The following is a 27821-nucleotide window of genomic DNA, read 5'->3' on the forward strand; positions in this document are numbered from 1 at the left end:
TGTCACAGGCAGGAGCAGCAGCTTTAGGATGAACAAGATCCCAAATGAAGGCAGAGCAGCCAGGGGGGCCGGGGTTTCTGGTGGGGTTTTTCTGGTTGGATGGGCAGAGCTGGAGCCCCCCTGCTCCTCCCAGTTATCCCAGCCTCAGCTTCCACAGACCCCCAGGATCCACGCCAGGCTGGCTCCAGCACTCAGAAGGCTGAGCAGGGAGTGAACAGGGATTCAGGGAATCCCATCCATGGCTCCTGGAAGAGCAGCCTGACAGCTGCTGCAGGACACGGGCACTTGGGGCACCTGGAATTGCTGCTGCAAGGGTCAGACCCAAGGAGATGAGGAGCTGTGAGCCACGGGGAGAGGGGCAGAGCTGCCCAGGGCACTCGTGGGGCAAGACCTCCTCTCCTTTCCCTTTCCTTTTTCCTTCCCTTTCCCTTCCTTTCTCCTTTCCTTTTCTTTTTCCTTTCCTTTTTCATTTTTCCTTTCCTTTTTGCTTCCCTTTCCTTTTCCTTCCCTTTTTTTTATTTTCCTTTCCTTCTTACTCTCCACCTTTTTAGCTGCTCTCACATCTCATTCCTGGCCAAGAAGGGAATTTGAGCTGTTTGGGGCATTTTACCCTGCAGCATCCCTGGGAAGTCAGGGGCTGTTTCCCCTTTTTTTCCCCACATCCTCATGAGGTCAGTGACACCTTCCCAGCACTCTGAGCAGGTGTTGGAGCCTTCCTCTCATCCTTCACCCCATCCCACTGCTGGGGACTCGGCCAAGGCTGTTCCTGACCCACCCTGCTCAATCCCAGATGCTGTCACTGCGTTTCTCCTCTCTCCCTCCCCTCCCACACCAGTCAAAGAGGCCACTCTTTAATAAAAACAGGAATTAAGTGCATCAAGCCACAAGACAATGCCGGGCTGAAATCCAGCAGCGTGTGAGGAGCTTGCTGTCAGAGCTGAGCCTTCCTCCCTGGCTCCCCTGGCTTCCATCTGCCTGCAGATTCCTGGGATAACATCCCTGGGATCCTGACAGGCACTCTGCACCTCGGGCTGGGCAGCTCCCAGGCTGAGCTCATGCATTTATCAGGGCTGGGTGGGATCTCCCTGCCAGGGGAGGGAAGTCAAAGCTTCCCAAACTGCTGCAGAGCAATGGAATCTGTGGAGTCTAAGTCAGAATTATGGAATCACTGAGGCTGGAAAAGCCCTCTAAGCTCACCCAGTCCAACTCGTAAGCCAGCCCTGCCACGTTCACACTGAAGCACGTCCCCAGTGCCACAGGCACACCTTCCTGGAGCGCTCCCAGGGATGCTGACTCCACCACTTCCCTCCTCTGGGGGCTGGGACAATCCAGAGGGCAGCAACAACAGCCAGGACTGGCCAAGGCTGAGGTGAGGGACCAGCCAAGAAACTTCCAACTCCAGCTCTAATCCCCAGACTCCTTCCTGCACCAGTGCCCAGCCCTCAAAGCAGCAGGAAACTGGGACCAGGAAAAAGAGGAAAAGGCCAAGTGCTGGAATCAGTAAGGAGGTGTTGGTAGTGCCAGGTGTGCAGGGGGCACATCCAGGGGTGCAGGAGCAAAACACAGGTTTGCTGAGGCCTGGCCTAGCTTCCCCATCCCAGTTTAACCTAGTTCTGCTCGCAGTGGGGGCCAGTAAAGCCCCAGCCTGGGGGGAGGACACAGCAGGTGAATTAAGGCAGGAGCAGATGGGGCACAGTCCCTGCAGGGCCCAGCTGTCGTGTCTGGGCTCTGGCGCCTTTCTGCTGCTGCTGCTGTCCCCAGAGCCCCCCCGGCCACCCCAGGGCCAGCAGGACAGGGTCAGGCTGTTCCTGACATCCCCAGAGCCACCCCAGGGCCAGCAGGACAGGGTCAGGCTGCTCCTGACATCCCCAGAGCCACCCCAGGGCCAGCAGGACAGGGTCAGGCTGCTCCTGACATCCCCAGAGCCACCCCAGGGCCAGCAGGACAGGGTCACTGCTCCTGATGTCCCCAGAGATACCCCAGGCACCCCAGGGCCAGGAGGAGGGGGTCACTGCTCCTGATGTCCCCTGAGCCACCCCAGGGCCAGCAGGACGGGGTCACTGCTCCTGACATCCCCAGAGCCACCCCAGGACCAGCAGGAGGGGGTCACTGCTCCTGACATCCCCAGAGCCACCCCAGGGCCAGCAGGAGGGGGTCACTGGTCCCCACTCGAGGCCCTGGAGCAGCTGAAGTGTCCAGTCTCCCCCTCATTGGGGCAGGAGGGCTGGGGACCCCTGTCTGAGGGATAAATGCTGGGGCTGGGAGCAGTAGAGGTTCCCTGGGCACTGAATTCCTGTTTTTCCCTTGCTCCTGCCCTCACAGGAATTCTGCCTGCCCCGTCAGCCCAGCTCTGCCCCCCACACTGCAGCACAGCTCGCAGGGAAAGGAAAAGAACAACTACACAAAAGCAGGGAGAGCTGAACCCAGCTGGGAGAATCCTGCTCTCCTCCAAGGAAATAAAGCTCAACCAAGAGACACAAAGTGCTGGAGAGCACAGCCACCGCAGGCTGGGGATCCCTGCCTGGGAGCTGCCAAACATTCTTCCTTCATTTCCTAATAAACAAGGCAAAGCAATTACAGTAATTAAAGATTTGAGATAAGGGCACTTTGTATTTGGGGGGCCCAGCATTATCAATTACAGTTATCATGTTGCTCTCCCTCCTAATGAGACAATCTAGCAGTGTAATTCTGCAGCATTAAAAGCATCATTAAAGGGGCAGGAGGAGCAGGGCAGCTCACCAAACCTGACTGCCAGGCTTCCCTGTGCTCGGTGGCTCCTGAGCAGCCCAGGTGCATCCCAGAACACCTCTCCATCTCCAGCAGGAGCACTGGGCAGCTGCAGTGAGAGACTTTAATTACAGGAGCGTTTATGGGAAGAGCTGGTTGCTCTTCTGTCTCCCTGCTCCGAGCCCTCAGCTGCTGGGGGTACCAGCATCTGTCTGAGGGAAGGGGAAGCAGCTTCTCTGCTGCCAGGCAAGGAGCACATAAAACACCAGAAAAGCAATTACAGCCCTTCAGCTCCCTCTGCTCTGTTTTTATAGGGCTTGTCTCAAGATCTGAGCCCTGCTGTGCATCACGGGGAGATGACAACCCAGCTGAGCCGCGGTGATCTGCACGGGGGGCTGAGGCACGCTGCCTCTGGGGGTGTGTTCTCCTGGGGAGATTACAGATCTTCTGAAATTCCTGCCTTTTCAGAGGGGTGCGAGGACCTGGAACTTTGCAGCTGAATATTGAGGGCACTGAGGCCTCCCAGGAGTGGCCAGGTGAGGGCTGCCAGTTACTCAAGACAATCCCCTCTCCTCTTCCTCTAGGACTGCACAATTCCAGGATGAATGCTCACGGCACTGAGAACAAGGATCAAAATCAAGCAGCTCCTCCTCTCTGCTGCAACTCCCATCACTGCTGCCCTGCTCCTAGAGGCTCTCAGGATGCTCTGACACTTGTCATCAAACACAAAGCCCCACACCTTGCTGCTTCCCAAACTCTGCTCCCCAGCACTGAACCCCCCAGCTTCAATTACACGAGAATCTGAGCACAACTGAAAGCAGAAGGCAGGATTTGGGGCCCCCACACCTCTGTATTTCAGACAGCTGAAGCCCACAGATGATTTCCTGGTCATGCAATTCCTTGGCCACAAAGCCACAGAGCCCTGGACAGAGAGTGATACCCAGCTGACAATCTGCAAGCCCAGAGTGCAAACTCCAAAGAGGAGTGAAGAATGCCCAGCAGCTGCCCTGTGTGAGCTGGAATGTGCCCTCTGCAGTGGGATTCCAGCCCCTGGAGGTGACTCCACGGGGCAGTGCTGGCTCCCCAGGGCTCTGCCCAGGTCTCTGTGCCTGTGCCCCACCCAGCACTGCCTGCAGGTACCTTCTTTTCATGATACTGATGTGCAGATCCTCCTCCTGCTTCACTTCGGGCTGCTGCCCATTGCTCTTGTCGCTCTCCTCGCTGTCCTCGCTGTGAGAGAAAATGGAGCTCAGCTCTTTCTTGGGGACCCTGGTGGGGGGCAGGGGGATGGTCCTCTTCTCTGCCAGGCGGCCCCGGTTCTGGGATGGGTTTGGAAAGAGAAGAAAACAAGGATTTGGTGAGGAATCTCGGTATTTCCACAAACACCAAACAAAAACCTGTTTACCTCTGTCGAAAAGCTCTTTTTGACAAGCCAAAGCTGTCACACACGGCTCACACTTTGTCACTTTGCAAAGGGCTTTCCAGCACAGGCACTCCTGTTTCTGATTTTTCCAGCTCTGACCCAGCCCTGCACTTCCAGCCTCTCCCACCCCTTCATGCCCAGCCTGCATCTCACCCTCATTGAGAGGAAAGAAGGAGGCAGCACAGTGAGGCACCAATCTCTGCCTCCAGAACCTTTCCCACCGAATATTTCCACGTCACCATTCAATTAAAGCTTTGCCAGCAGCCCAGGGAAGTCATGCTCCAGGTGATCCAGGGCTGGAAAGGGACACCTGCCAGCAGCAGGGAAACACCCTGGAAACCAGGGAGGCTGCAGTGCCACTGCCCCAGAGAATCTGTAATTTTAGGCAGTAAAATCGCGGAACTGGGACAGGAACCTCAGCGAGGGCAAGCGAGGCCACAGCTCTGTGCCCATTCTCTGGACAGGGAGAAAGGTGTGTGAACAGGGCCAGTAAATGCTCAGGACACCTAGAGAGCAACAGCTTCTCTGGAAAAAAACTGATTTCAACTTTCCAAATAAACCTGGCAAAAGGCAGAAGTCCTGGGAAAACCAGTCAGGCTCTCTGCAGGGGAGGAGCCCTGATATGAGAGCCCAGGTTTTTTTAATTAAACAAATTAAGAACTTTCCACAAATACCAAACAAAAACCTGTTTACCCCTGTCAATAAATTCCAGTTGTGGTCGTTAAGGGCAGCCCTAATCGCTGTGATAACGAGCTAAACCCATCTGGAAGGCATCACCCCAGGAGCCACAGTGGCTTTTCCCCCTGAGCTGCAGGTCCCAGCCAGGAACAGTCTGTGAGCAGCAGGCCAAAAATGGCATAAAACTGGGGAAACGTGGGGGAAACCACGCGCTTTATGAGCTGTGCATCTCTTGCCCTCAGACACTTTTTGGGTTCAAGGTGCTTTTCCAGTCCTGCCCCTCCCTGGGCACACAGGGGATGTGCCCCCAGGGCAGCCTCTGCCCAAAGCCACCTCAGGACCAGGAGCAAACTCAGCCAAAAGGGGAGAAGAACCAGGGCTGCTCCTTGTGAATTCCAGAATTTCGGCCCTAACAGCACAATTTTACAAGCCCTGTTTGCTTTGTGTGTTTACCCTCAGGTTTGGAGGGTGTTTTATTTATTTATTTATTTACTACGTCCCCAGAAAATTAAAACAGACGGAGCCAATCAATTTTGCCTTTTATACTCATCTATAGCCAGTTTGGAATCAATTGCACTTCCCTAATCTGCTTAGAGGAATCCACCAGCAGACACACATCACTTTCAAATTAGGCACAAACGTAGCCAGAAGCCTGGCCCAGAACCTGCTCCAAAATCAATTGTCTTGCCATTGCCTGGGAAGGGCTCTGGTCCGAGCTGCAAACACAAAATCCTCCCCAGAACATCCCCAGCGAGGAGCAGCTCTCCACACACACCTGGGAGGGAACGGGCAGGGCAGGTGTTGATGCAGAATTATGGCCCAGGAGCCCTGCAACAACCTCAGCAATGCCTGAGAGGAGCCAGAGGTGCTTCCCAACACTGGTTCAGCTCAGGGAACCTCCTGGAGGCTGTATCCTCCTCTCCCAGCCCTCGGATGGGGAGCAGAGCATCCCTTTTCCTCTCTTTAATTAATCATTCCTCTCCACAGTCCTCCAAAGCCCCTGCGAGGGCTGAGGGCACAGAAGAACAGCCTGGTCTCGATGCTCCCCTCCCTTCACACCTCGCTCAAGATGAATTTTGTGGGTTCTGGTTGCAGCTAACGAGGCACAGCTGGAGCTGGAGTCAGTAACCCCCCTTCCCCTCTGCTCCTGCCTCCCCACCCCATCCCACCAGGGTCTTCTGACACCATTAACTGCTCTCACTGCCTCTGAAGTATTGTCAGGGTGGAGGGTGGCTTTGTTTAAAAAAAAAAAAAATCACAATCACCAGGAATACTTCCTTTCCCCGGGAAAAATCAGATGGGTCCCAGCACATTATTTAAGGTTACCCAAGTCCAGAGATGCAGCTGCAACTAAAAAAAAAAAAAAAAACAAAAAAACCCCACGAATTTGGGAACAGCAGCAGGGCCTGGGAGTGGAGCAGTCTGGAAGCCTGACCTTTCTGTCACGAGAGGAAAGGAGCATCAGCAAGGTGGGAAGCACTGGGGGGGTTTGCTCCCTTCTCTGCGGGGTCAGAGGAGTTACAAAACCAAACCCTGCTCCATCCAACCCCTCCCAGAGCTGGGGCCTCCCAGCCAAGAATCCCCAAACCCAAGGAGTTGCACAAGAGCCTTGGGGACAAGAGAAGGAGAAGGAGAAGGAGTTCCTGCCCTGGGAGCTGCTGCAGCAGGGCCGGATGGGATGGGATGGGATGGGATGGGATGGGATGGGCAGGGCCCTGGCCAGGACAGCCCCTGGTGAGAATTTAATTGATCCCAGCCACGGAAAGACCAAGATAGAGAGTGCTGCCAGGCAAAAAGAGCTCCACAGAACAAAATAAAAACAACAGTGCAGATGAAAGCAGAGGTTTGGCAGTCCAGTGAAAGCCTGGAGAGCTGATCCCAGTGGGAACTGACCCCGAGAGGAGCAGGTGCAGTCCCTGGGGACACAGGGCAGCCAAGCCAGGGCCACCAAAAAGGCACACAAATGCAAATGCCCCAAGAATTTGCTCCCACGTGAAAATATCAAAGCTGTTAGCAAGATGATTCACGTGCCTGTGATTCAACCCTCAAAAATAATTACTGCTGGATAAAAAAACCTGCAGGAGAAACCAGCCCATGCATTCCTCGTTCACAGGTAAGGCTGGGAAACACAGGGAGCAGACAGGGAATGCTGGGGGAGGTTTGGGAGCTGCCAGTGCTGGGAGCAGGAGAATTCTAAATCTCTTCCATATGTGAAGGAAATCCTCAAGCCCAGCCGGCATTTTCTCTCTCTTTTTATTGATAATAAAGATACGGGAAAGGAAAGGGGGAGGTTCAGAGAGCCTGGGATATTTTTCTTTTGCCTTTCCAAATAACAAACCTGGCGGAATGGCTTTAATTAGGGACATTACACAGCAGTGGGGACCACACATCCCCCTGCAGAATAACTGGCAGAGTTTGCATTTACCTTCAGCTGTGATTAGTGTAAACACCTCCGAGAGGGTCAGGTTGCCTTCCAGGATAATCCTGCCCTGTCCCCTGGGCCTTCATTAGCCCAGTGTGCTCCCAGCCCCGCTGTTCCAGTAGCAAATCCAGCCCTGGGCTCTCCAGGATCTGCATCCCAGCAGAGGTCACGGGCAGCCGGAGGTGGCCAGGCTCCCATCCCACCTCCTGGCCCAGCGTTTGGTGATGAGCACATGAATAAACAGGTCCCAAGGCATCCCCTCCCAGCCCTGTCACCTGGGCACTGACAGGTTTATCCTCCATCATCTCCTCCCAGTGCCACCAGTGCCACACTGGAACTGCTCCAGCACAGGAGGGAGGGCCCAAAGCAAGAGGGACCAGGAGGGGAACAGCCAGCAATTATTGAAGAGTAATTATTAAAGAGTGGCTTCTCTGAAGAAAAACCAGCTCAGCTCAACTTTCCAAACAAAGCGGGCAAGAGGCAGAATTCCTGGGAAGGCCGGTCAGGCTGTCTGCAGGGGAGAGCTGACGGAGGAGCCCGGTGGTCAGGCAATGGCCAGGCAGAACACGAAGGCAGGGCAGAGCAGGAGGACTCTCCCAGCTCTTGGGGACTGTGACATCCCTCACCAGTGCCATGGAAGGGCTTTACAGACCCTGGCAGTGACTGGAGGAGGACGAAAGCAGAGAAATGGGGCACAGGCAGACAGGCGCCACCGCTGGGACCAGGGGACAGCAGACCTTGGGGACAGCTGTCCCCAGCAGAGCCACCCTCAGTGAGGGCTGGGCTGCCAGCAGCTGGTTCAGAGAGCAGCTCAGCTCCAGCACAGAGCCCAGCTCGTGTTTGGGGCATTTCATCTCCAAGTGCACGAGAGAAGAAAATCACCCTTGACCACAATTTCCCTGAGTAATCCCCAGCAACGCCCTCGACCTCCTCGTGCTCAGGCTCCTGCCACAAAAGCCACCACCAACACATTCCCTGCCTTGTCCCCGTCCCTCGCCCTCTTCGTGGGCTTCATCCTGGTTCTCTGGGGCACAGGATGATGTGTGGAGGCAGAGAAACTGGGTCCCGCTGTAACTGAAGAAAACATGGAAGTTTTAACCCAAAAGAAAGTTGCCCAGAAGGGAAGCTGCAGCTCTTCCCATCAAAATTAACAACGTGGCTTTGTGAAGCCCTAAAGAAACAGATGAACAAGATCTGGGAACAGAGGGGAACATTTCCCATTTAGAATCTCTCAGTGAGTTATAAAGCCCAAAGGATAATCTGTTAATAGAGCGAGAGCCACGCTTTTCTGGGAAAAGCCAATTGGAATTTCCAGGCTTTGAAGGGAGGTAGGTCTAAGACAGAAAATCTATCAGGCCTTTGGAGCTACCTGTTTTCAAAACCTCTTTGGAAGGAGGCTGCAAAGTGTCCTGCTCTTTGTTTTCTGTGTCTGTTTCCACATCAAATGACTCTGTCCCTTTCAGCCTGAGGTTGCAAAGAAGGAAGCAGAGATGTGAAGCCAGGTCCTGAGGCAATGTAAGTCAGTTCTGACGGAGCAAAAGTCAACTTACACCAGCTGAGAGTGGAACACTGTTGCTGTCTCCTAAATAAAGGCAAAACTTACAGATTTTTCCCTTTTTGTCTTTCCTTGCCTGCTCCACCTCTCAGGTGAAGAGACAAGGAGCAAAGGGCATGGATGCTTTCAGACATTTCCCCTTCTCTTCCCACTTCTTGCTGCTGCACCTCTGGAGCAGCAGAAAAAGAGGAGAGCAGCTCTCAGGGCTGTCCCTGCCCCTGTCCCCCTGCTCCTCCATCCCCTCCCCACAGCACCTTCCTTGGTATCACACACTGAATGATGCAAAACCACCGAAAGAGGCCATTTCCCCCTCTCCCTGGTACCTCTCCCCCGACGGGCTGTGCCCTTTTCTGCAGTTTCACTCCTTTTCTCAGTCTCATGTCCCTCCCACCCCTCATTCCCCACACAAACCTCAGTCCCACATCCCTCCCACCCCTCATTCCCCACACAAACCTCAGTCCCACATCCCTCCCACCCCTCATTCCCCACACAAACCTCAGCCTCCATCCCTGCTCTGCGATTTGCCTGCCACACCTGGGGGATTTCCCAGCAAATTGTATTACTTTATTTGGTCAATTGGCCTACAAATTGATTTTCCTGTACAAATAATGAACATTTATGGTTATTTTCCCCATAGACTGCTTTATTTCACGTGTAACCAAGACTGATTTCCTGCAGGTTTCGAGACCTGAGCACATGAGCTGCAGTTCCTGTGACCCCTGGCTGATGGATGGCAAAGGGCTCCAAGCACAACTGGAGGGTTTGGGGTTTTTATTTTTACCCTGACCACAGAGGGAGGAGGCTGCTGGAAGCAAACATTGGTACCACACCAAGGCATTCTACAGAATAGTGGGAATAAGTTGTTTTAAAAGAGATTCCGTCCCGGGATCAGGCGGCCACAAGGCCAAGGAAACGCAGGTGAAGGAGCTGGGGACAGAGGGCAGGGCTGGAGTGGCTACTCACAGCCTTTGGAGACTGGCCAGGTCCCTGCTCATCACAGCCTTTGGGGACTGGCCACGTCCCTGCTCATCACAGCCTTTGGGGACTGGCCACGTCCCTGCTCATCACAGCCTTTGGGGACTGGCCACGTCCCTGCTCATCACAGCCTTTGGGGACACCCTCAAGGCCCTTTTTTCACCTGGATCCTGTTACTTGGCAGGGAAGAGGAGGAGGAGCCGGGGAGGCTTCCAGGAGAGCAGCTGGGCTGAGGTGCCCTGGTGTGATCTGTGGGCAGGAGCTGCAGGACTGCCACAGCAGCAGCCCCACACACACCTCACCCCCGCAGCAGGGAAGGACTTTGGGGCACAGCCTGGAGCCCGTTCTGGAGGTCACTGCAGGTGTGGGACTGCCCTGGGCTGGAGCAGGCTCCAGAGCGGAGTTATTCTGCTTTTTGTTTGTCTGCAGCGGGGGTTAACAGCCCCAGGGCTGAGGGGGGGCATCTTTAATTTGTTTAATTTGTTTAATTTAATTCCTCCTGACAGCTGAGCCCGTGAGGGCCAGAGAGGCAGAGCCGGGGAGGTTTCTCAGGTGAATCTGATGGAGGTGGCCACAGCACAGAAAGTCAATTATCTGCAGCCAGTCCCGGCTGCCTGTGGCTCCGGCCGGGGGTGGCTCGGGCCCACGAAGCCTGACTCAAATCCAATAAAAAATTAACTCGTTCTGAGCAACTGCTGGTACTGGAGCTGGAGCTCGTGCTCCCAGCTGAGGCACGGAGTGAATTCATGAGCGGGGAGAGGGGCTGGGGGTGTCAGGGAAACTCCAAATCCCTGCCTGGGCTGGTGCAGCCCCCCCGAGCTCCTGGCACTGCTCAGGACTGAGCTGCCCCCAGCCCCGGGGGATGCTGAGAGGAAGGTGGGGCACACCTGAGGGGACAGGTGCTGGGAGCCCCAGGAAGGTGGGGCACACCTGAGGTGCTGGAGCCCCAGGAAGGTGGGGCTCACCTGAGATGCTGGAGCCCCAGGAAGGTGGGGCTCACCTGAGGTGCTGGAGCCCCAGGAAGGTGGGGCTCACCTGAGGTGCTGGGAGCCCCAGGAAGGTGGGGCTCACCTGAGGGGACAGGGGCTGGGAGCCCCAGGAAGGTGGGGCACACCTGAGATGCTGGAGCCCCAGGAAGGTGGGGCACACCTGAGATGCTGGGAGCCCCAGGAAGGTGGGGCTCACCTGAGATGCTGGAGCCCCAGGAAGGTGGGGCACACCTGAGGTGCTGGAGCCCCGGGAAGGTGGGGCACACCTGAGATGCTGGAGCCCCAGGAAGTTGGGGCACACCTGAGATGCTGGAGCCCCAGGAAGGTGGGGCACACCTGAGGTGCTGGAGCCCCAGGAAGGTGGGGCACACCTGAGATGCTGGGAGCCCCAGGAAGGTGGGGCACACCTGAGGTGCTGGAGCCCCAGGAAGGTGGGGCACACCTGAGATGCAGGAGCCCCAGGAAGGTGGGGCTCACCTGAGATGCTGGAGCCCCAGGAAAGTGGGGCACACCTGAGGTGCTGGAGCCCCAGGAAGGTGGGGCACACCTGAGGTGCTGGAGCCCCAGGAAGGTGGGGCTCACCTGAGGTGCTGGAGCCCCAGGAAGGTGGGGCACACCTGAGGTGCTGGAGCCCCAGGAAGGTGGGGCACACCTGAGGTGCTGGAGCCCCAGGAAGGTGGGGCACACCTGAGGTGCTGGAGCCCCAGGAAGGTGGGGCTCACCTGAGATGCTGGGAGCCCCAGGAAGGTGGGGCACACCTGAGGTGCTGGAGCCCCAGGAAGGTGGGGCACACCTGAGGTGCTGGAGCCCCAGGAAGGTGGGGCACACCTGAGGGGACTCATCCTGGCCCCAGCACAACCCTGCCTGCTCTCAGGTGTGTTCTGCCAGCACCTGGGGTCACTCCCAGCACCAGAACCACAGATCCCTGACACTGTGAGCGCCAACAAACCCAAAGGATTAACCCCTGGACCCCCAGGAACACACACCCAGCTGCAAAGGATAAAGCCCCATACTCCAAAAATCACCAGGAACACACACCCAGCTGGCTCAGCACACTGGGAGCCCCACCAGGTGACACCACAGGGTTTTACAACATTTGAATTTATAAATAACACTGGGAAATGAATGACCAAGAATTACAGTGGCTCCCCAACGAGACGGGAGGATGCAGGAAGTGTTGGGAGCTGTGTGTTTTGAAGGTAAACACAAAGAGAATATTAAAAAAAGTAATACTAGAGAGGTAAATAATTCATCAAAAGAGTGAAAAACAAGAAGCTGGAAGGGAAGAAAGAAAAAGAAGCAATGCCAGAGGGAAGAGTTTTCTGAGAAGGCGAAAAAACCCCTAATCTCACATGGGAGTGAAAACCAGAACCAAAGTTAATTGGAGTAAAGCAGAGGGGAAGTTCTGAAGGTGGAACGTTTTATCTGGAAATGGCCTCTCCCCTCTGGGGCACTGAGGAATTCCCCAGGGGGGAAGCAGAGCTGGGCCAGGGCGGTCTGGCAGCAGCAGCACCGACACCATGGACAGAGCCTTGCAGCAGGGGCACGGCACAGCAAAGCTGGGGATTCCTGAAGGAATTCCAGCAGCTCCTTCCCCCAGAGCCCCCGGCCCTCATCTGCTGTACACAGACCCACACTGACACGCTGTGCCCTCAACTGTTTGGGAGTCTCGGAGATTTCCTTAATTTTCAAAACAGAACTTGCTGCAGAATTGGATTTTGCTGATGGCCATTCTGCAGCTGCCGTGCCCTGCTTTAAAAGCCAGCACATCTGCAGAAAGCCAAGTAAAACCACAGAGCTTTCCGAGTGAACACTCTGGGCTTGTCCTGCACGAGTCAATCACCCCAGGCTGGGGCTCCTTCCCTGCTGGAATGACGCTGAGCTGGGCTTGGCAAGTCCCTGGATGGAGTTCTACCTGGGCAAATTCAGGTACAACACACCTGTGCCGAGCCTGCTGAGGAGGGGAGCGGTGAGACCACAGGCACCACTCCTCCCCTCCTTCCTGCACAGCAAACCGAGCCCCAGTGTAATATTTACTTGCTGATTTTCCAGGCCTCTTAAAACACAAAACCCTGGCCAAACACAAGCTCTACCAATGACATTGCCAATCCTAATTCCCCCCCTGCAGCTGCAGCAGACACAGACTCCTCGGAGGCCTCCTGATCCTCTTGTGCTCTGCTAAGCAGCTCTGGGTCACCCCAGGAGCACCTGCACTGGAGGAGGCTGGCAAAGGGAAAGTGAAATCCCACCCTGGGCGTGTTTTCCATCACATCTTCCTCCTGCAGGAGTCACCACCTGCAGTTCACAGCTTTGGCTGTCCCCTGCCGACACCCAGTGCCAGGGTGACACCTGCTTCAAAGGCCAAGGAGGAATCCTGCTCCAGGAATTCCTGCCATGGACAGATCCTGCTCCAGGAATTCCTGTCCCCAGCTCAGGACAGCCCTGCCATGAAAAAAATCCTGCTCCAGGAATTCCTGCCATGGACAGATCCTGCTCCAGGAATTCTTGTCCCCAGCTCAGGACAGCCCTGCCATGAAAAAAATCCTGCTCCAGGAATTCCTGCCATGGACAGATCCTGCTCCAGGAATTCCTGTCCCCAGCTCAGGACAGCCCTGCCATGAAAAAATCCTGCTCCAGGAATCTTTCTCTGGATTTCCCTCACTCCAGCTCAAAGCAAAAGTAAAATACAAACGTCAGAGCACAGCACAACATCCCCTGAACTCCACAGGGTAATCTCTGCACAGGCAAAACCCAACTCAAACCCAAATTCTGATGGAGAAACAGCCAAAACAGGGGTTAAATCAAACTAGGGTCACACTCTTACACCCCTTAGTTCTGGAGACACCAGCTCAGGTCTGACAGACAGCTCCTGAGAAGTAAATGCCCCATTAAAATAAACAGGGATCAGAAGGACAAATCCCTGCAGAGCTTCCCAGAGGCTCAGCTGGATCTCCCTGTGCACGCTGCCGAGGCAGGTGAGCCCTTCCCAAACACAGCAGGAGCAAAGCAACACCAGGCACACAACTGGCTTTGTTTGGACACTGGGCGCCAGCTGGAACTCCAGAAAAATCCCCTCTGAAATCGCGTTTGAAGTGGGGAAGGTAAACAAAAGACAAGAGCAGCATCGTAAAAACCCGAGCGAAAGGAGCAATAACTGCGGATTCTTTCACTGAGGCAGCCAAGGTGGGATTTGGGCAGCAGGAAATTCAGCCCCCTGGGAGGGCACTCATCGCGGGCTGATCCCTGGGTGTCATTTACCCAGCCCAGGAGGGCAGCTGGCACAGGGACAAGGCAAGGGCACCAGGGGGGCTGCACCTGCCCCGGAGGACGGTCCCAGAGCTGAGTGCCAGGCACAGCCCTGGGCTGGCGCCCCTGCTGCCCTTCCCACCCCGGGAATGCTCTTTGGAGCCAGGAATGGGCACTGGCAGCTCCTGAGCTGCTGCCCCTCACCTGCTGTCTCCTGCTCAGAGCCAACACGTGGCTTTTCTCCCCTCTGCCTCAGCAGCTCCCAGAGAGGGAGAGCTCTGCAGGACAAGGCTGGGGCCACCTGAGCTGCTGAGGCTCCCTGTCCCTCACCTCTTCCCCTCCTTCCTCTTCCCACACAAACCTGGTTTTGTTTCTGCACTGGCAGAAAAAGCCAGCTCTGACACAGCCTGGACATGGAATACTTCTCATTCCAGCAGTGAATGAGGAGGTGTCCAAACAGAAACTTCCAAAATGATACGGGTTTAAATCAGCAAACTCGGGTACGTTGCTCTCAAAGACTTTCAGGATTCTCATTCAGGGAAGTTCCTGAGACACTTCACTCAGATTTTTAATGAGCCTCAGAACAATGAGGAAATACAAGGTAAATGGGAAAACACAGCACTGTGACTGTATTTTAAAAAGCTTAAGCAGAATAATCCAAGTAATTTTATAACCCCCAGGAGAAATAATGAAATAGAGGAAACAGAACAAGTAATAATAAATTAACAGAGGGTGATATAATTTATGCAAATTAAAGCTTGTTAATGGAAAATATGTTAAACCAATATATCTTTTTTTGCTGAGACAATAGTGCCAACATAATGTGCTTGGATTTCTGCGAGGTATTTGCTCTGACACCACACAACTTCCTGAATGTGGAATCAGGGCCCTGCAAGGGAGAATTCTGCCTGCCTGAATCCCCCAAACAGCCTGGGCTGGGGAAGGTGCCCCTGCCCAGGGGCTGGAATGAGATTTAAGGGGTTTGAGGTCCCTTCCAACCCAAACCATTCCAGGACCCTAAAAATGAGCACCTTGTCCTGTTCTCCTGCTGGTCAGGGTGGGGCTTTTCCCAGTGCAGATCAATTTGCCTTGAACACCCATTTCTCAGCCTCCTCTGTCCTTCCCTCTCTCTCACTTTGCTCCTTGTCAGTATTTCCTTATGATATGAGGGGGGAAAATGAGTTTTCTCTCCTGTTTCCAGAGGAAAAGCAGTGCAGGGGCTCGGAGGAGTCCCACCACACCACCAGAATGACCCTCAGGACAGAAGTTTTTCAGCTGAAGGAAAAGCACAGCAACTTGGAGCACATCATTTCAAATATCCTTTAAACACACTTTTTGCAGGTCCTACAGTGATTTAAAGACAACAGCAGACACATCAAAGGCAGAACTAAATCCTCCCAAAGCAAGGATGATTTCTGCCCTCTGCACACGCCAGGGGACAGAAATGGCCCCCAGCCTCACGGAATTACTCTTAAATGAACTTATGCCTGAGAAATCCATCACAGCAAGGTGAGACTTAAAAAAAAAAAAAAAAAAACCCAAAAAAAACCCACCCAGATCCACACTGCTGATACAAACGAGTCCAGATCCAGACCTGCATGAGCAGCTCATGAATTTACAGCCAAAGATGTTTTAAGAAATCACACTGCTAATGCAGGAATTGGAAAATGAATTGGATTTTAATTCAGAATTAAAAGCATTCTGCAGAGGAGCAGCCAGGCTCTGCTGTGAGACTGTGAACTGTCCACTGTGCCTGCAATACCCTCAAGCAGGGGTGTCTGGAGCTGCACCACAAAAAAAAAATAAAAAACCTCTCTGAATAAATCAACCCTCTGCTCTGGAAGGGCCAACACAGCCTGATAGAAACCAGAGCTGCCTGAGGGCCAGAACCCCAAATTCTCCATGCTCTGCCGGGTGTCCTGTGGGGCACAGCGGATCCCTGCCAGTCTGAGGATGAAAAGGAAGCCAGGGGTTAGCCCGGTGGAAATCCTGCCTGCCTGTGATCAGAGGGCACCCTGCACTCACGTTTCAACCCACATTTCAACCCACTTCCACTGGAGATGTGACCACGATGTTATCAGTCCCTCTGCAGCCAGCAGGAACAGGCATGGATGAGGCCCCAGAGTTGGGACACACAAGGAACAAAAAACTGCCCAGCCATTCATGGCACATTTTCATGTATTTTCATTTTCTCTCTTCAACTCTAAAACATTACAATAGCTAAGAGTAATGGTGTGCAGTGTTTAAGTAACCCCAGAGCTGTAAATTCCAGTGCACTGAATCATCCCTGAAGGACCCTGCAGTGCCTTCCTCTGCAAGGGTACTTTAGGGTTAAGTGGGTGAATCACAAGGGGGAAATAAAAGAGGAATTGATATTATTGTCCCTTCTGGGAGAAGAAAAAAAAATAAATTTAAAAAAGGCAGGATTGTGTGGTTCACCCCATGCCACAGAAAAAGAGATCTCAAGAATCACAGCTGTGACAAGCAGTGGGGAAAGTTATTGATCTAAAAGAATTCATTTTTATTATAAGGGCTGGTACTTTTACTTATTTAATAAAGGTCTGGCGTCAAATCACTGAGAATTTCAGGATTATCTAATTCCATCTAATCTCATTCAATCACTGATGCTCCAGACTGTAGCAGAAAGGAATGTTTGCCCTTTCCTGTCTTCAGGGGCCATCTCTGGTTGCCCTGGCAACCCAGCAAAAGCAGCTCCCACAGCCAGTGGCACCTATCACATCCATCTCGGGATAAAAGGCAGGGCTGGGGTTACAGGGGAGCTCCCGAGGTTTGATGGGCAGAGCTGGGCAGGAGCAGCAGGAGCTGGGGTGGGATCCATCCCAGAGCTCTGATCGACACAAACCCCAGGCCAGGACGCTCCAGGCAGGGAACTCTGGCTCTTCAGAGGGAACAGCCAAGTTTCCTACCCAGGAGCTGTGCTGATTTAGAGGTGCTGGAGTCCTTTAAAATCCCTGAGCTGCTGTTGAAATCAATCCCAGCACTGAACTGGGCACCAGCTCCAAGAAACACAACTTTGCTGCAGTTCTGTCACCAGAAATCTTCCACGTTTTTCTCTATTTTCTGCCCTGTGGCTCTTCCATCACCAGAAGCTCTCAAGGTTTCCTGCATCCCAGTTCCCTGGAATCCCCGTTCTCAGCCCTGGCTGGTGCCTGTGGATGTCACCCCAAGGTGACACTGCCTCCAGTGACCGGGCAGTTTGCTGAGTGCTCCTGTGAGTTTCCTCCCAGCTGGAGATGTAGGAGACTAAAGAACCTGCTCTGCACAGGGATCGAAGCTTCCTGACATCTGAAAATGAGGGATTTGATGTGCAGCACCGTTTCTGTGCAGCTAATCCAAAAACAGGGCAAATTTGGGCTTGGTGGCCTTCCCAGATCCTGTGGCTTTGTATCCATGTGCAAAATAAAGAAAAAGCTACAATTTTCCCATGGGCTAGAGGCAAAATAAATGAGCAGGAACTTTTCAGTGCTTGGGAATTCCCTGCATTGATCCCTCCTCATCCTCAGACACTGTTACAAGAGAACCCCCTTCCAGACTGTATTTCTGACCCAGGGGAATGTGTGATTTCCTCCCTGTCCTCACTGCTCTGGCTAAAACAAGAGCCAAAAACAACAGGAAGGAAACGCAGTGCCCTGGCAGAGCAGGGGTGTGGACAAAGACACCTCCACTGCCCCAGCAGAGCTGCTCTGGTTTATTTTCAGGCTGCACCTGATGCTGCAGCACTCGTGAACCCTTCAGAGGATTTCCCGGCCCTCAGCTGGAAAACACCAGTTTGGGACAGAGGGGCTGCAGTGACATCTGCCCGGGGAGGGAGCTGAGCGTGTCCTAACAGGAAAAAGCAGCCCTGAAATGGGGAGGGCGGTGGATTCTTCAGCTGGGGAGGTGAAGATGATGCGTTTCCATAGAGGGGAGAAGGGAGGGAAGATGCCGAACAGGACTCCTGAGGAGCAAAATATTTTCCAGATCAAGGAAAAACTGGGCACAGGAGAAACAGGGCAGGACAAGGCAGGAGGGGGGAGGAGGGAAGGAAAAGCAAACAAACAAACAAACCCCACAAAAGCAAACAAACGAGGTAAAAACAGAAAAAAAAAAGAGCAAACAAAGTGATTTTTTAAGCGTAGTATTTTGGCAAAGCAGTAATTAAATAAAAACAGAGGGGATTTCTTTTCCAAAGTCCAAGGCCAATCATAAAACCCCAGACTGGTTTGGCTTGGGAGGAACCTTAAATTGCACCCCTGGCATGGCAGGGACACCTTCCACTATCCCAGGCTGCTCCAAGCCCTGTCCCACCTGGCCCTGGACACCTCCAGCAGGTTCCCAGCAGGAATCTGCTCTCTGCTCTCCCTGTCCCATAACTGAACCAGAACGAGCACTCTGGAAAGTTCATCATCCCTGCATGATTGATAGTTTTAAATTAACGAAGTTTATGAGGGAGTTCATCCTGCTCCTGGCCACCCTTTGCCTTCCAGCTCCCAGTTCACTGAAGGCTTTTGCCACCAGCACCGCTCCCTTTGAGCCAGGCCAGCGAGTTTGGACACAGAGCAGTGCAAATTAAAACCAGGTGTCTGTGCCCTGAAGCACCAGAGACAGCCCTGAGCAGTTTAATGACATCTCTAAATAATTTTGACAGCAAAATTACTTCTCCTGTGTCACCTTTACACTGCCCTTGACACGGCACTAACGAGATGATGCTGCTTCCCCTGCTCCTCTGCATTTATTTGTCTTTCTGCCCAGGCTTCACTTTCTTTTCCTCAGAGGAGGAGAATTCCAGCACCAGGCAGCAGTGCTGGCTGCAGCTGCCAATTTCCTGGGTCAGACTGAGGGCTCAGAAATTGCCTTTTCCTGCAGCAGAGCCCAGGACGCTTCAGGGAATCAACCCCGTGCTGGTTGTGGGGTGAGGAATCCCCTGTGCAGCCTTAGAGCACCCCGGGAGAAGGTCTGCTCCCTCCACACAGAACCCTCCCACACCAAGCTCAGCAGGGATTTTCTTTCCCTCTCTTCCCTGGCCTGGTTTCCACAAGCAGCACTGACCTCACACCCGGCTCCTCCTCTGCCCTTCCATCACACCAGACCTTTCGCCCCCATTGTCTCCTCACTGCTCCCTGGAAGAGCAGAGATCTTCACCCCAGCTCCTGCACCAGGGCAAACCTCTCCCCCCCCGGAGCTCCTCAAAGCCTCCTGTAAGATAAAATTATTTTCCTAAGCCAGAGCTGCTTCTACATCTCCGTTGTTCACTCACAAGCCTGCAATCCAATTAATATTTTCCTTTCCAGAGGGTATTTAATAATCCACAAAATGAAATCCTTCAGCATTGTGCTGGCACTCTCAGTGCCATTGATCTGGGTTTGTTTTGCCTCTGTACGGAGCAGCAACTGCTCCTTTTCCTGGTGCAGCCCCCTGACAGTGGCGGCGTGGCGTGCCCTGCCCAGGAGCAGAGCTGGGACCATCAGCAGTAACTCCCACCACACAGAGCATTTCAGAGCTCCTCTCCCAGCCACGCTGAGTCCCATTTCCAGCTGTCTGCCCCTGAAAATCCCCTTTGGGAAGCGCTCTCTGAGCCCAGAGCAGTGGGTTTTAGGGACCTTTGTGTGACAGCAGCAGCACAGAGGCTCCCACTGCCCTCAGAGCAGGAGCCCTGTGAGCTGGAGCCAAACTCAGCACCCCTGCCCAGCACTGGATGGGCTCTGCGAGTCCCTCACCCCACTTCAGAGCAGGATTCACCTATCTCCAGCTCCTCCATAAAGCTGAAATCTGACAGAGTTTCAATCAACTTAAGAATTCAACTTGAACTTGCAAGTCTGCAGTGCAACACAGGTTAAAATCCACCTGGGCCAAGTCCTTTAAAAAAACAAAACAGAACAAAAAAAAAAAAACCCTCCAAACAAACAAAAAAAAAAAGCCCATCTATCTCCAAAACCTCCAACAAACACTAACCTGAACTAAAATGTGCTGGATTAAAAGCAACAAGCCAAATCAGCATGAAACCACAAATAAAAATCAACAGACTGTGCCAAAGACCTTGGGGGGATTTGGAGGTTTATAAGTCTGCTTTACAGAGGGGCTTTTTCCACATTCATGAGGCAGCCCTGAGGGACACAAAGGCAAAGTTATGAAAACAGTCCCCTGCACACAAACCCCAACACTCTCCAGCTCCCATCCCTAAGCCCGTGGCAGCCCAGAAAGGAACCCAAATCTCATCTATTCAGTTAACAGTGAAATTTCAGAATTAATCCTGCTTCTGCAGACAGCCAAGGAAATTCTCCAGCAGGCGAAGTCCTCTTACCATAGGAAAGTTCTCCTGGAAGAGTCGTGCCCGGTGCGGGAGATTCCCCTTTTGGTGGAAGCCACTGAATTTGGATCCCACCACGCTCAGTAACCCAGGGATCTCCCTTCCTTGCCCAGGAGCTGCTCTGCTCCTGGCTCTCCAAGGAAACTGTGGAGCAGCCAGGAGGGGAACACCAGGGAAGGACAGAAAGGAGCCCAGCACCACGAGTGACACAAAGCCCCTCTTTGGGGTCACACGGAGCTGCCTTCCACCCAAAACAGGGACCAGGAGAAGGCTCAGAAACCTCAGGGCCAAACAACAGATTTTGCTCATTACTGGCATTTTTGAAGTTAGCAGCAGATAGTTCCTCTTTCCATCCCTGACAAAGTCTTGGACTGACGCCTGAACCACAGGGCAGCAAAGGAAAACAACAACCACGATGACGAAAAGCAAAAAGCAGCAAATAAAAGGAATCGCATATAAATCAAACCAAGAGCAAAACACAGCCCCAGCAAGCAATGAATTGCCATTGTCAGTGCCCCAGCCGTGCACACCCACCCCGTGTCTCTGCGTGTGATGGACATGGACACAAACATCACTTATCGCTCTTTTTGTTTTGGTTTGTTTGAAGGTGGCCGTGTCACAACAGCTTTGGGGAAATGGGTCTTTCCTTCTCTACCTGTGCCCCAAACCCTGAACCCCATAAGGGCCACCTTTCAAACAGACACCCTCTCCAAGAAACCATGGGAAAAGAGGATGAGGAGCAGCCAGCCTCCAGCCCTAACTCCCTTTCAGAGGCAGCACCACGAGAATGGAAAACACAGCAAGAGCCACGCTCTGATAAGGGAAACAATCCAGTGCTCAGGTATGTCCTTCCACTGCTATCCTGTGATGCTGTGCTTCACAAATCTGAGGTATTTTGGTTCATCAATAAGGATTTCAGAGCTGTTCTCCCCTCCCTCTGGCTGTAGGAGCCCAGTGCCCCTTCCAGCCCTGGCTGCGGGCTGGAAGCAGAGATGGAGAGAATGCAGGGGAGGGTTTGGAGCAGAGGGAACCCTGGAGGGAATGGGTTTCACCAGAGCAGCCTGCAATCCATCCAGGGCTCCAAGATGAACTGTGCCTGCCCCAAACTGACAAGTACAAATGTGGGGGGAGAGCCCTGTCCACATCTGGCAGCTCACTCTGGGAAGGTCTGGCATCCTGTGCCTCCCCAAACTGAAGGGACCTGTGCCATTCTGCCGTCCAGATGGCAAAAACCTCTGAGGGCACAAAGGCCAGGGGCAGACCCTGCTTCCCCACGGCTGTGCCTGCACCTCGGCCCTGGGAAAGGCACTGAGCCCTTCCTGCATCCCAGCGTGCAGGGGAGGGAGGGAGGGAGGGATGGACGGATGGAGGAATGTGGATGAAAGGATGGAGGGAGGGATAGAAGGATGGATGGATGAAGGGATAGAGGGATGGATGGATGGATGGATGGATGGAGCGATGGATGGAGCGATGGAGCAATGGTGGGAGGGAGGGGAGATGGATAAAGGGATAGAGGGAGGGAGGGAGGGAGGGAGGGATGGATGGATGGATGGATGGATGGATGGATGGATGGAGGAATGTGGATGGAGGGAGGGATAGAGCAGTGGATGGATGGATGCAGGGAGGATAGATAAAGGGATAGAGGGAGGGATAGAGGGATGGATGGATGAAGGGATGGATGGAGCGATGGAGCGAGGGAGGGAGGGAGGGGAGATGGATAAAGGGATAGAGGGAGGGATAGAGGGAGGGAGGGAGGGAGGGAGGGATGGATGGAGGGATGGATGGATGGATGGATGGATGGATGGATGGATGGATGGAGGCGCGGGGGCGGCCCGGGGGAGAAGGCGCCGGCGGGGCCGCTCCCCCCGAGCCGCGCAGGAAACCGGCGGTCGGTGGCGGAGCGGGGCCCGGCGCCGGCCCCGTCTGCAGCTGCAGCAAACGAGCAGCGCGGGCGGCGGGGGGCGGGCGCCGAGCCCCGGCCCCTCCGGGTCACGGGCGGGGGACGCGGCGCCAGCGGCGGCCGGGGGGCACCGGGGGGCAGCGGGGCTCGGAGCCCTGCGGGGAGCGGGGAGGGCTCAGCCCGGCCCGGGGGCGCTGCCAGCCCGGGGGCCGCGGCTCGCTGCAATTTCCTCTCCAGACCGACCCCTCCTCTCTCCCCCCGACCGCGGGCGGGACCCGGGCAGGGCTCGGAGCCGCCGGCGCTGCCGCCGGGCTGCTCGGGGCTGCCACGGGACACGCTGGGGTCACCGCTCCCGCAGCGACAGCCGGGCTCAGCCCTGGAGCGCTGCCTGTGCGGAGCAGATGCACAGAGGCGCAGACCCCTAAAGGCGGCTGCCTTGCCCCCTGCCAGAGGCACTGCTCGAGTTTCCCTGGCCTGTTCCCGCTGTCCGAGGGCTGATTTCAGAGCAGTGGAACCAGCTGCAGACAGGATCAGCTCCCCATCTCCACACCCCCACCGGATCACTCAAGGACCAGGCACTGCAAGTCTCTATCAGCTGCACTATAAAATATAAAGCATTTCTACTTTTGGGGAGAATCAACCCTTGGATCTCAGCTCAGCTTGGTGCTCGAGCGGGCAATCACTAAATGGGGAAATATAAACCATGCCCAATTCCTAGTCCTCCTCCTTGTGTGACTGTTCTGGATGTGCAGTGGATGTAGCTACCACAAACACTACCAAAAGACTGCAGGTCCAAAATGTGGAACTGCCCTTTGGTCGGGGACATGTGCTAAGTACAGCACAGAAAGTGCAGGGAGCATTGAGAAACAGCTCTGACAGAACTCCTCACTGGGCTCTGGCCTTGCTGTGCAAATTCTGATATCCAAAACCCCTTTCCCAGCTGGGGAAGCAGTGGGAGGCAAGTCCAGAAAGATTCATTTCTCCTTGCCCAAAACTGCACCAACCTCTTTTTCCCCTCTATCTGTGCTTTCCAAACCCAGTTCTCAAAGGCTGTGCCAGACACTGGTTTCATGCACAGCTGTCTTCCCATCTGGAAACCCACCTAGCCCTGCACAACTCCTGAAAATGCCGCTGCTAGGAAAGTGCAGCATGACCTTTTGGCTACTGCTAGCCCAGAAAATGTCCAGCAGACAGCATCACCTGGCCAGGCACTTCTCAGCATCCCCACAACAGCAGCACATCCCTGTCACCGGCAGATTTTTGGCTCTGAGCCACACAACTGACAACACAGACAAAACTGCCGGCTGGAGAAAGCTGCTTACACCACCTCACACACTGTCCCACCAACTCCAGGAGCTGGCAAGAGCCAGGTTTCAGCACACCTGGGGTCAAATGCCAGGCAATGCTGTGGGGTGGCTGCTGCCACACCACACAGGCAGGACACATCTCCCCACTCGTTTCTGGAGCTGTTGGTTATTGCTCCAGCCCCTCCACGTGGGAATGTGGGAATCTGTAACACAGCCACACACGCACAGAGACACCACGCAGGAAGGACTGGAACTCCCAGCTCTGTCATTTCCAGTCACGGAGACACTGCATCTGAACACAGACTGTCCACTCAAGCATAAGCAAGCAACAAAATCAAAAATGGTTGCTTTCCAGTGGATAAAATCACATAAATTTCCACCTGTATTTGTTTCCACAGTGCTACTGGCAATGTTTTAAGTCGTTGTTCTTTCAGACCAAGAGCGGCTTCAGTTCCCCAAACCAACAGCTCTGCCTTCCCAGTTAGATGTTACTGTACTTCATGGTTATTTTTACACACAATGAACTGTTTTAAGGCCTTACTTTACTACGATTTCAGTCACCTTTTATTTATACCGTCAACATCTTTCCCACGAAAATGCTGATGAGAGATTTTGGAAGTCTCAGGATAAAAGCAAGGAACCCAAAAGCTGGGAAAGGAAAGCTCTATAAAAGCCATAACTGATCTATGCCATGAGCAATGCTCATGGCATAGATCAGCATTTGAGTTGTTCCTCAAGCAGTTCACCTAGCCGATGGTTTATAAACCGTGCCTGCTCTGACTCTAACACGTGGGCGCAATTACATTTCCCTTCTGCTTTATTTAGCCACGTTCACACCTGTGCACAATGCACAGAAAAACCAAGGGGTGGGAACACGGAAGAGGCTCCTCCACGATTTGCCTCTGCGCACACACAGCTCCCCCTGAAAACCAAAAATTCCCACCGAGTGCTGCTTCCTCCAGGTCAAACACTGCTCTTCCCGTCTGCTCTGCTTCCAGGCTCCTCTCTAACGCTGCTGGAACCCTCACAGAGCAGGCAGGGCTCTGGCAGCCTCCATGACCCTCACAGATCACGGTTCCACGAGCACAGAAGCAAAGGGATTTTTTTTTTTTTTTTTTTAAGGTTAGGAGGCAGAGGAGAGGGAAGATGTCTTAACTAAAGCACATAGTTTAACAATAATCTTACCACTGGAGACGAAATTCGACACCCAGGGCAATCACAGATTGGAGGATGTACCTGTAAGATTCCTTTGGACATAAGAGTCTTCAAACTTTTCCCTATATGCAGAGGAGAAGAAAAAGCAGAAGAAGAAGAAGAAGAAAAAGAATCAGCACGTTTATAAAAGGAAAGTATTTAGGGAAGGGGGGAGGGGGAGGCACGCGTCTGCTTCCATACAAACAGCCCTCCCCTCGCCTGCCTACCAGCACCCATCCCCGCCTGCCCCTGCAGCCAAGTTTCTCCCCCGCAGGTCCCCGCGGAGGGGAGCCGGGCACAGCCCCCGCAGCCCCGCCGGGCTCGGTGCCGGTGCCGCCGCTGCCGCAGCCCCGGGGAGCCGCGGCCGGAGGCGCTCCCGCAGCCCCCGCACCGGGCACGGCCCCGGGCACCTCCCGCTGCTCCTCCCGTCCGCTCCTCCTGACTCACCCCAGAGCAACTGAGGCTTCCCGACGGCAGCAGGAGCCCAGCCATAAAAGAAACGGGCGCGACGCGCGAGGCGGCGACAAATTAGCGCGGCCCCGGAGCGCTGCCCCCGCTCTCTGGCGATCAATAAGCGAGGCGAGGTGTCAGTCACCTCCTAATCGCTCCTCAGCCCCCCGGGCTGCCACCTCCAGCTCTCAGCTCATTACGTGCCGCCCGGGCTCTGCCCGCCCGCCCCCGCCGCTCCCCCCCGGCCCCGCTCTCCACCTGCCGCCCGCAGCAGCAGCTCCGCCGCGGAGCCGCGACTGCGGCGCCGGCTCGGGCGGGGAGGGGAGGGAGGCAGGGCAGGCGCCCGTCAGCAGCCGCCGGCGCCGCGGAGGTCCCGCACCACCCAGCTGCGAGGGGAACACCCCCTCCGCCCCGCCCGCCGCCCCGCCGGTGCCTGGCCGGCCGCGCTGCCGCTCCCCGCGGCGCCGGCTCCGCCACCGCCACCGCCGGCGGCTCGCAGGGGCGGCGTGTGGGCGACCACCCCGAGCCCCGGGGCCCGCACCCCGCCAGCCGCCCGCTGTTCAGGTCTCCGCCCGCGCCACATGAAACTTCTCCCCGGCGGAGAGGAGCCCCCCAAATCTTACCCCCCCCCCATTCCCAAAAATCCTCCCCCTCTCCCCCTCCCCAACCAAAAGCAACCGTTCCCAAACCGCTCGGGAAAGTTCGGCGGTACCGGGGCGCGGGGATCCGGCAGAGAGCGGCCGGGGGTGCGCGGGGGAGGGAGCACGGCCGCAGGGGATGGGGGCTCGGCTCTCCCCGCGAACGCTCCCCGGCGCTGGGCTCCCCGCGGGTGCCGCTGCCCGAGCACGGGGGCGAGAGGGAGGATGTGAGGAGGAGCGGGGCGGCGCGGGGACCCCGCACACGGCGAGCGCTGCCTTTACCTTTGTGCCTGATGCTGCGCTTCCAGTCCTTGGCCGTCTCTCTGCCGCTGACGAACTGGAACTCGTTGGGGGTGAGCCACTCTCCCCGGTACCGGATAGAGGGTCCTTTGCTCCCTTGGCACAACTTATTGATGTAGAGCAGCGCCTTGTTCTCCCCGCACTCCACCTCGATGCAAGGCTCTCCGTTGTCAAAGAAGGGCTGGAAATCCGGGATGGAGGAAAACCTCTCCAGCATCAGGTCCTCGGGGAGGTGGTGGGGGTGGTGCGGGTGGGGGTGGTGGGGCTCGTGGAAGCCCAGGTACGCGCGGTGGGCAAAGATCTGGTCGTAAGCCGGCGGGTGCGGGGTGACCACCGGAATGGCAGCGGCGGCCAGAGGCGCGAGGTAGTCAGGTAAGGTTTCCATGGGCTGGTTAAAAGCTGCCAGGGCCATCTCTTCCCTGTCAAGTCGCTCCTTCTTGATAGCAGGCATGGTGCCGGCGCGCTCCCCGTGCGCCCTCGTCTCTCCAAAGCACAGCGGCTCCAATGTCTCCGGTTCAACTTGCCCTCGCTCTGGCTGGAGTTTGGATGAAATGCGCCAGCAGCAGCAGCAGCAGCAGCACAAGCACCTTTGGCGCTCGGGTGCCGGAGGTGGCTGGTATCCCCCGGAGCAGCCCGCTAACAAATCTCCTGGGCTGGCTCCCCAGCAGAGCTGTCTGGGATCCCTCTCCCACGGAGAGCCTAATGTACCGTAGACCCGGGAGCTGCTGTGTGGCTCGCAGATCTGCCCCTCCGGACTAATACCTGACATCTCGGAGAGGTCTCTGCTGCCGTAGACATTATTTTGGTTTAAGGAAAAAAAAAAAAAAAAAAAAAAAAAAAAGCTTATTGATTCCCCTAGATCAACCCACCTTCTCGCCAGGCTGGAGGGTTCCCCGCCGCCCAGCCAGCCCCTTTTCACCCTGCCCCCCTGCTTCCTTTAAACTGACACCTGGTTTATTTATTTATATGCAATAATTAAAATTAAACGCTGCGCCCCCGCCGCCGCTCCGCGACCCCTCCCCGCCCCGCCGGCGCCCGCCGGAGGACGGAGCCCCGGCCGGTGCCGGCTCTGCCCGCGGGGCTCCAGACACCCGGGCGGCGGCGAACTTTCCCCGGGGCCGCCCACCTTCACCTGCGCGCTGCAGACTCGCCCCGCTCCCACCGAAGCCTTTCTGATCCCCGCCAGTTGAGTTTTAATCCCCACTCCTGCAGGAAATTTTAAGAAACGCGGTGTTACGCTCCTTATACCCTCTGTGTATATATATATATCTATAAATATAAGCACATCTACACACGCACAGACACACGGACATCTACAGTGCCATCCCCGCCAGCTCTGCGCTCCCCACGCCGCCGCCCGCAGCCCCCGAGCGCCGCGCCGGGCTGGGCTGGGCCCCCGAGCCGGGACAGACACGTATTGATCGGTGCTCAGAAGTCACCGCACAGTTCGGAGACTCCGACCAAACAAGATTTCCCTCCGCCGCCGCCGCCGCCGCTTCTCTAACTTGGCCCATTTAAACAGCGGAGGCGCTGGGAAGCGCCGCGCCGGCGGCGGCGAGGGGGTGAGCGACGGACGGCGGGGCCAGCGCCGGCTGCCGCCTGCCCGGGGGACCGGGGGGGACCCAGCCCCGCTGCTGCCCACCCGACGCTCGCAATCCCTGGCAGCTGGGACCTGGCTCCAGCCTTCCCTTTTCCATGGAGGGAGGGAGG

The 27821-nt window shown here is 55.3% G+C and overlaps 1 protein-coding gene across 1 annotated transcript in view; it reads right to left on the reverse strand.

Annotated features, from left to right (window-relative positions):
• Window positions 1–26893, reverse strand: part of SAMD11 (sterile alpha motif domain containing 11) — an 80171-nt gene extending 53278 nt beyond the window's left edge. The window contains exons 1-3 of the mRNA XM_068212789.1: window positions 26094–26893; window positions 24766–24806; window positions 3868–4046 (exon numbers count right to left, since the gene is read on the reverse strand). Of these exons, the coding sequence (XP_068068890.1) occupies window positions 3868–4046; window positions 24766–24806; window positions 26094–26880 (1007 nt within the window). The 5' untranslated portion in view covers window positions 26881–26893. The remainder of the gene's footprint in view (window positions 1–3867; window positions 4047–24765; window positions 24807–26093) is intronic.
• Window positions 26894–27821: the final 928 nt, after the last annotated feature.

The sequence above is a fragment of the Anomalospiza imberbis genome, chromosome 23, assembly GCF_031753505.1.
Source record: "Anomalospiza imberbis isolate Cuckoo-Finch-1a 21T00152 chromosome 23, ASM3175350v1, whole genome shotgun sequence".
NCBI lineage: Eukaryota > Metazoa > Chordata > Aves > Passeriformes > Viduidae > Anomalospiza > Anomalospiza imberbis.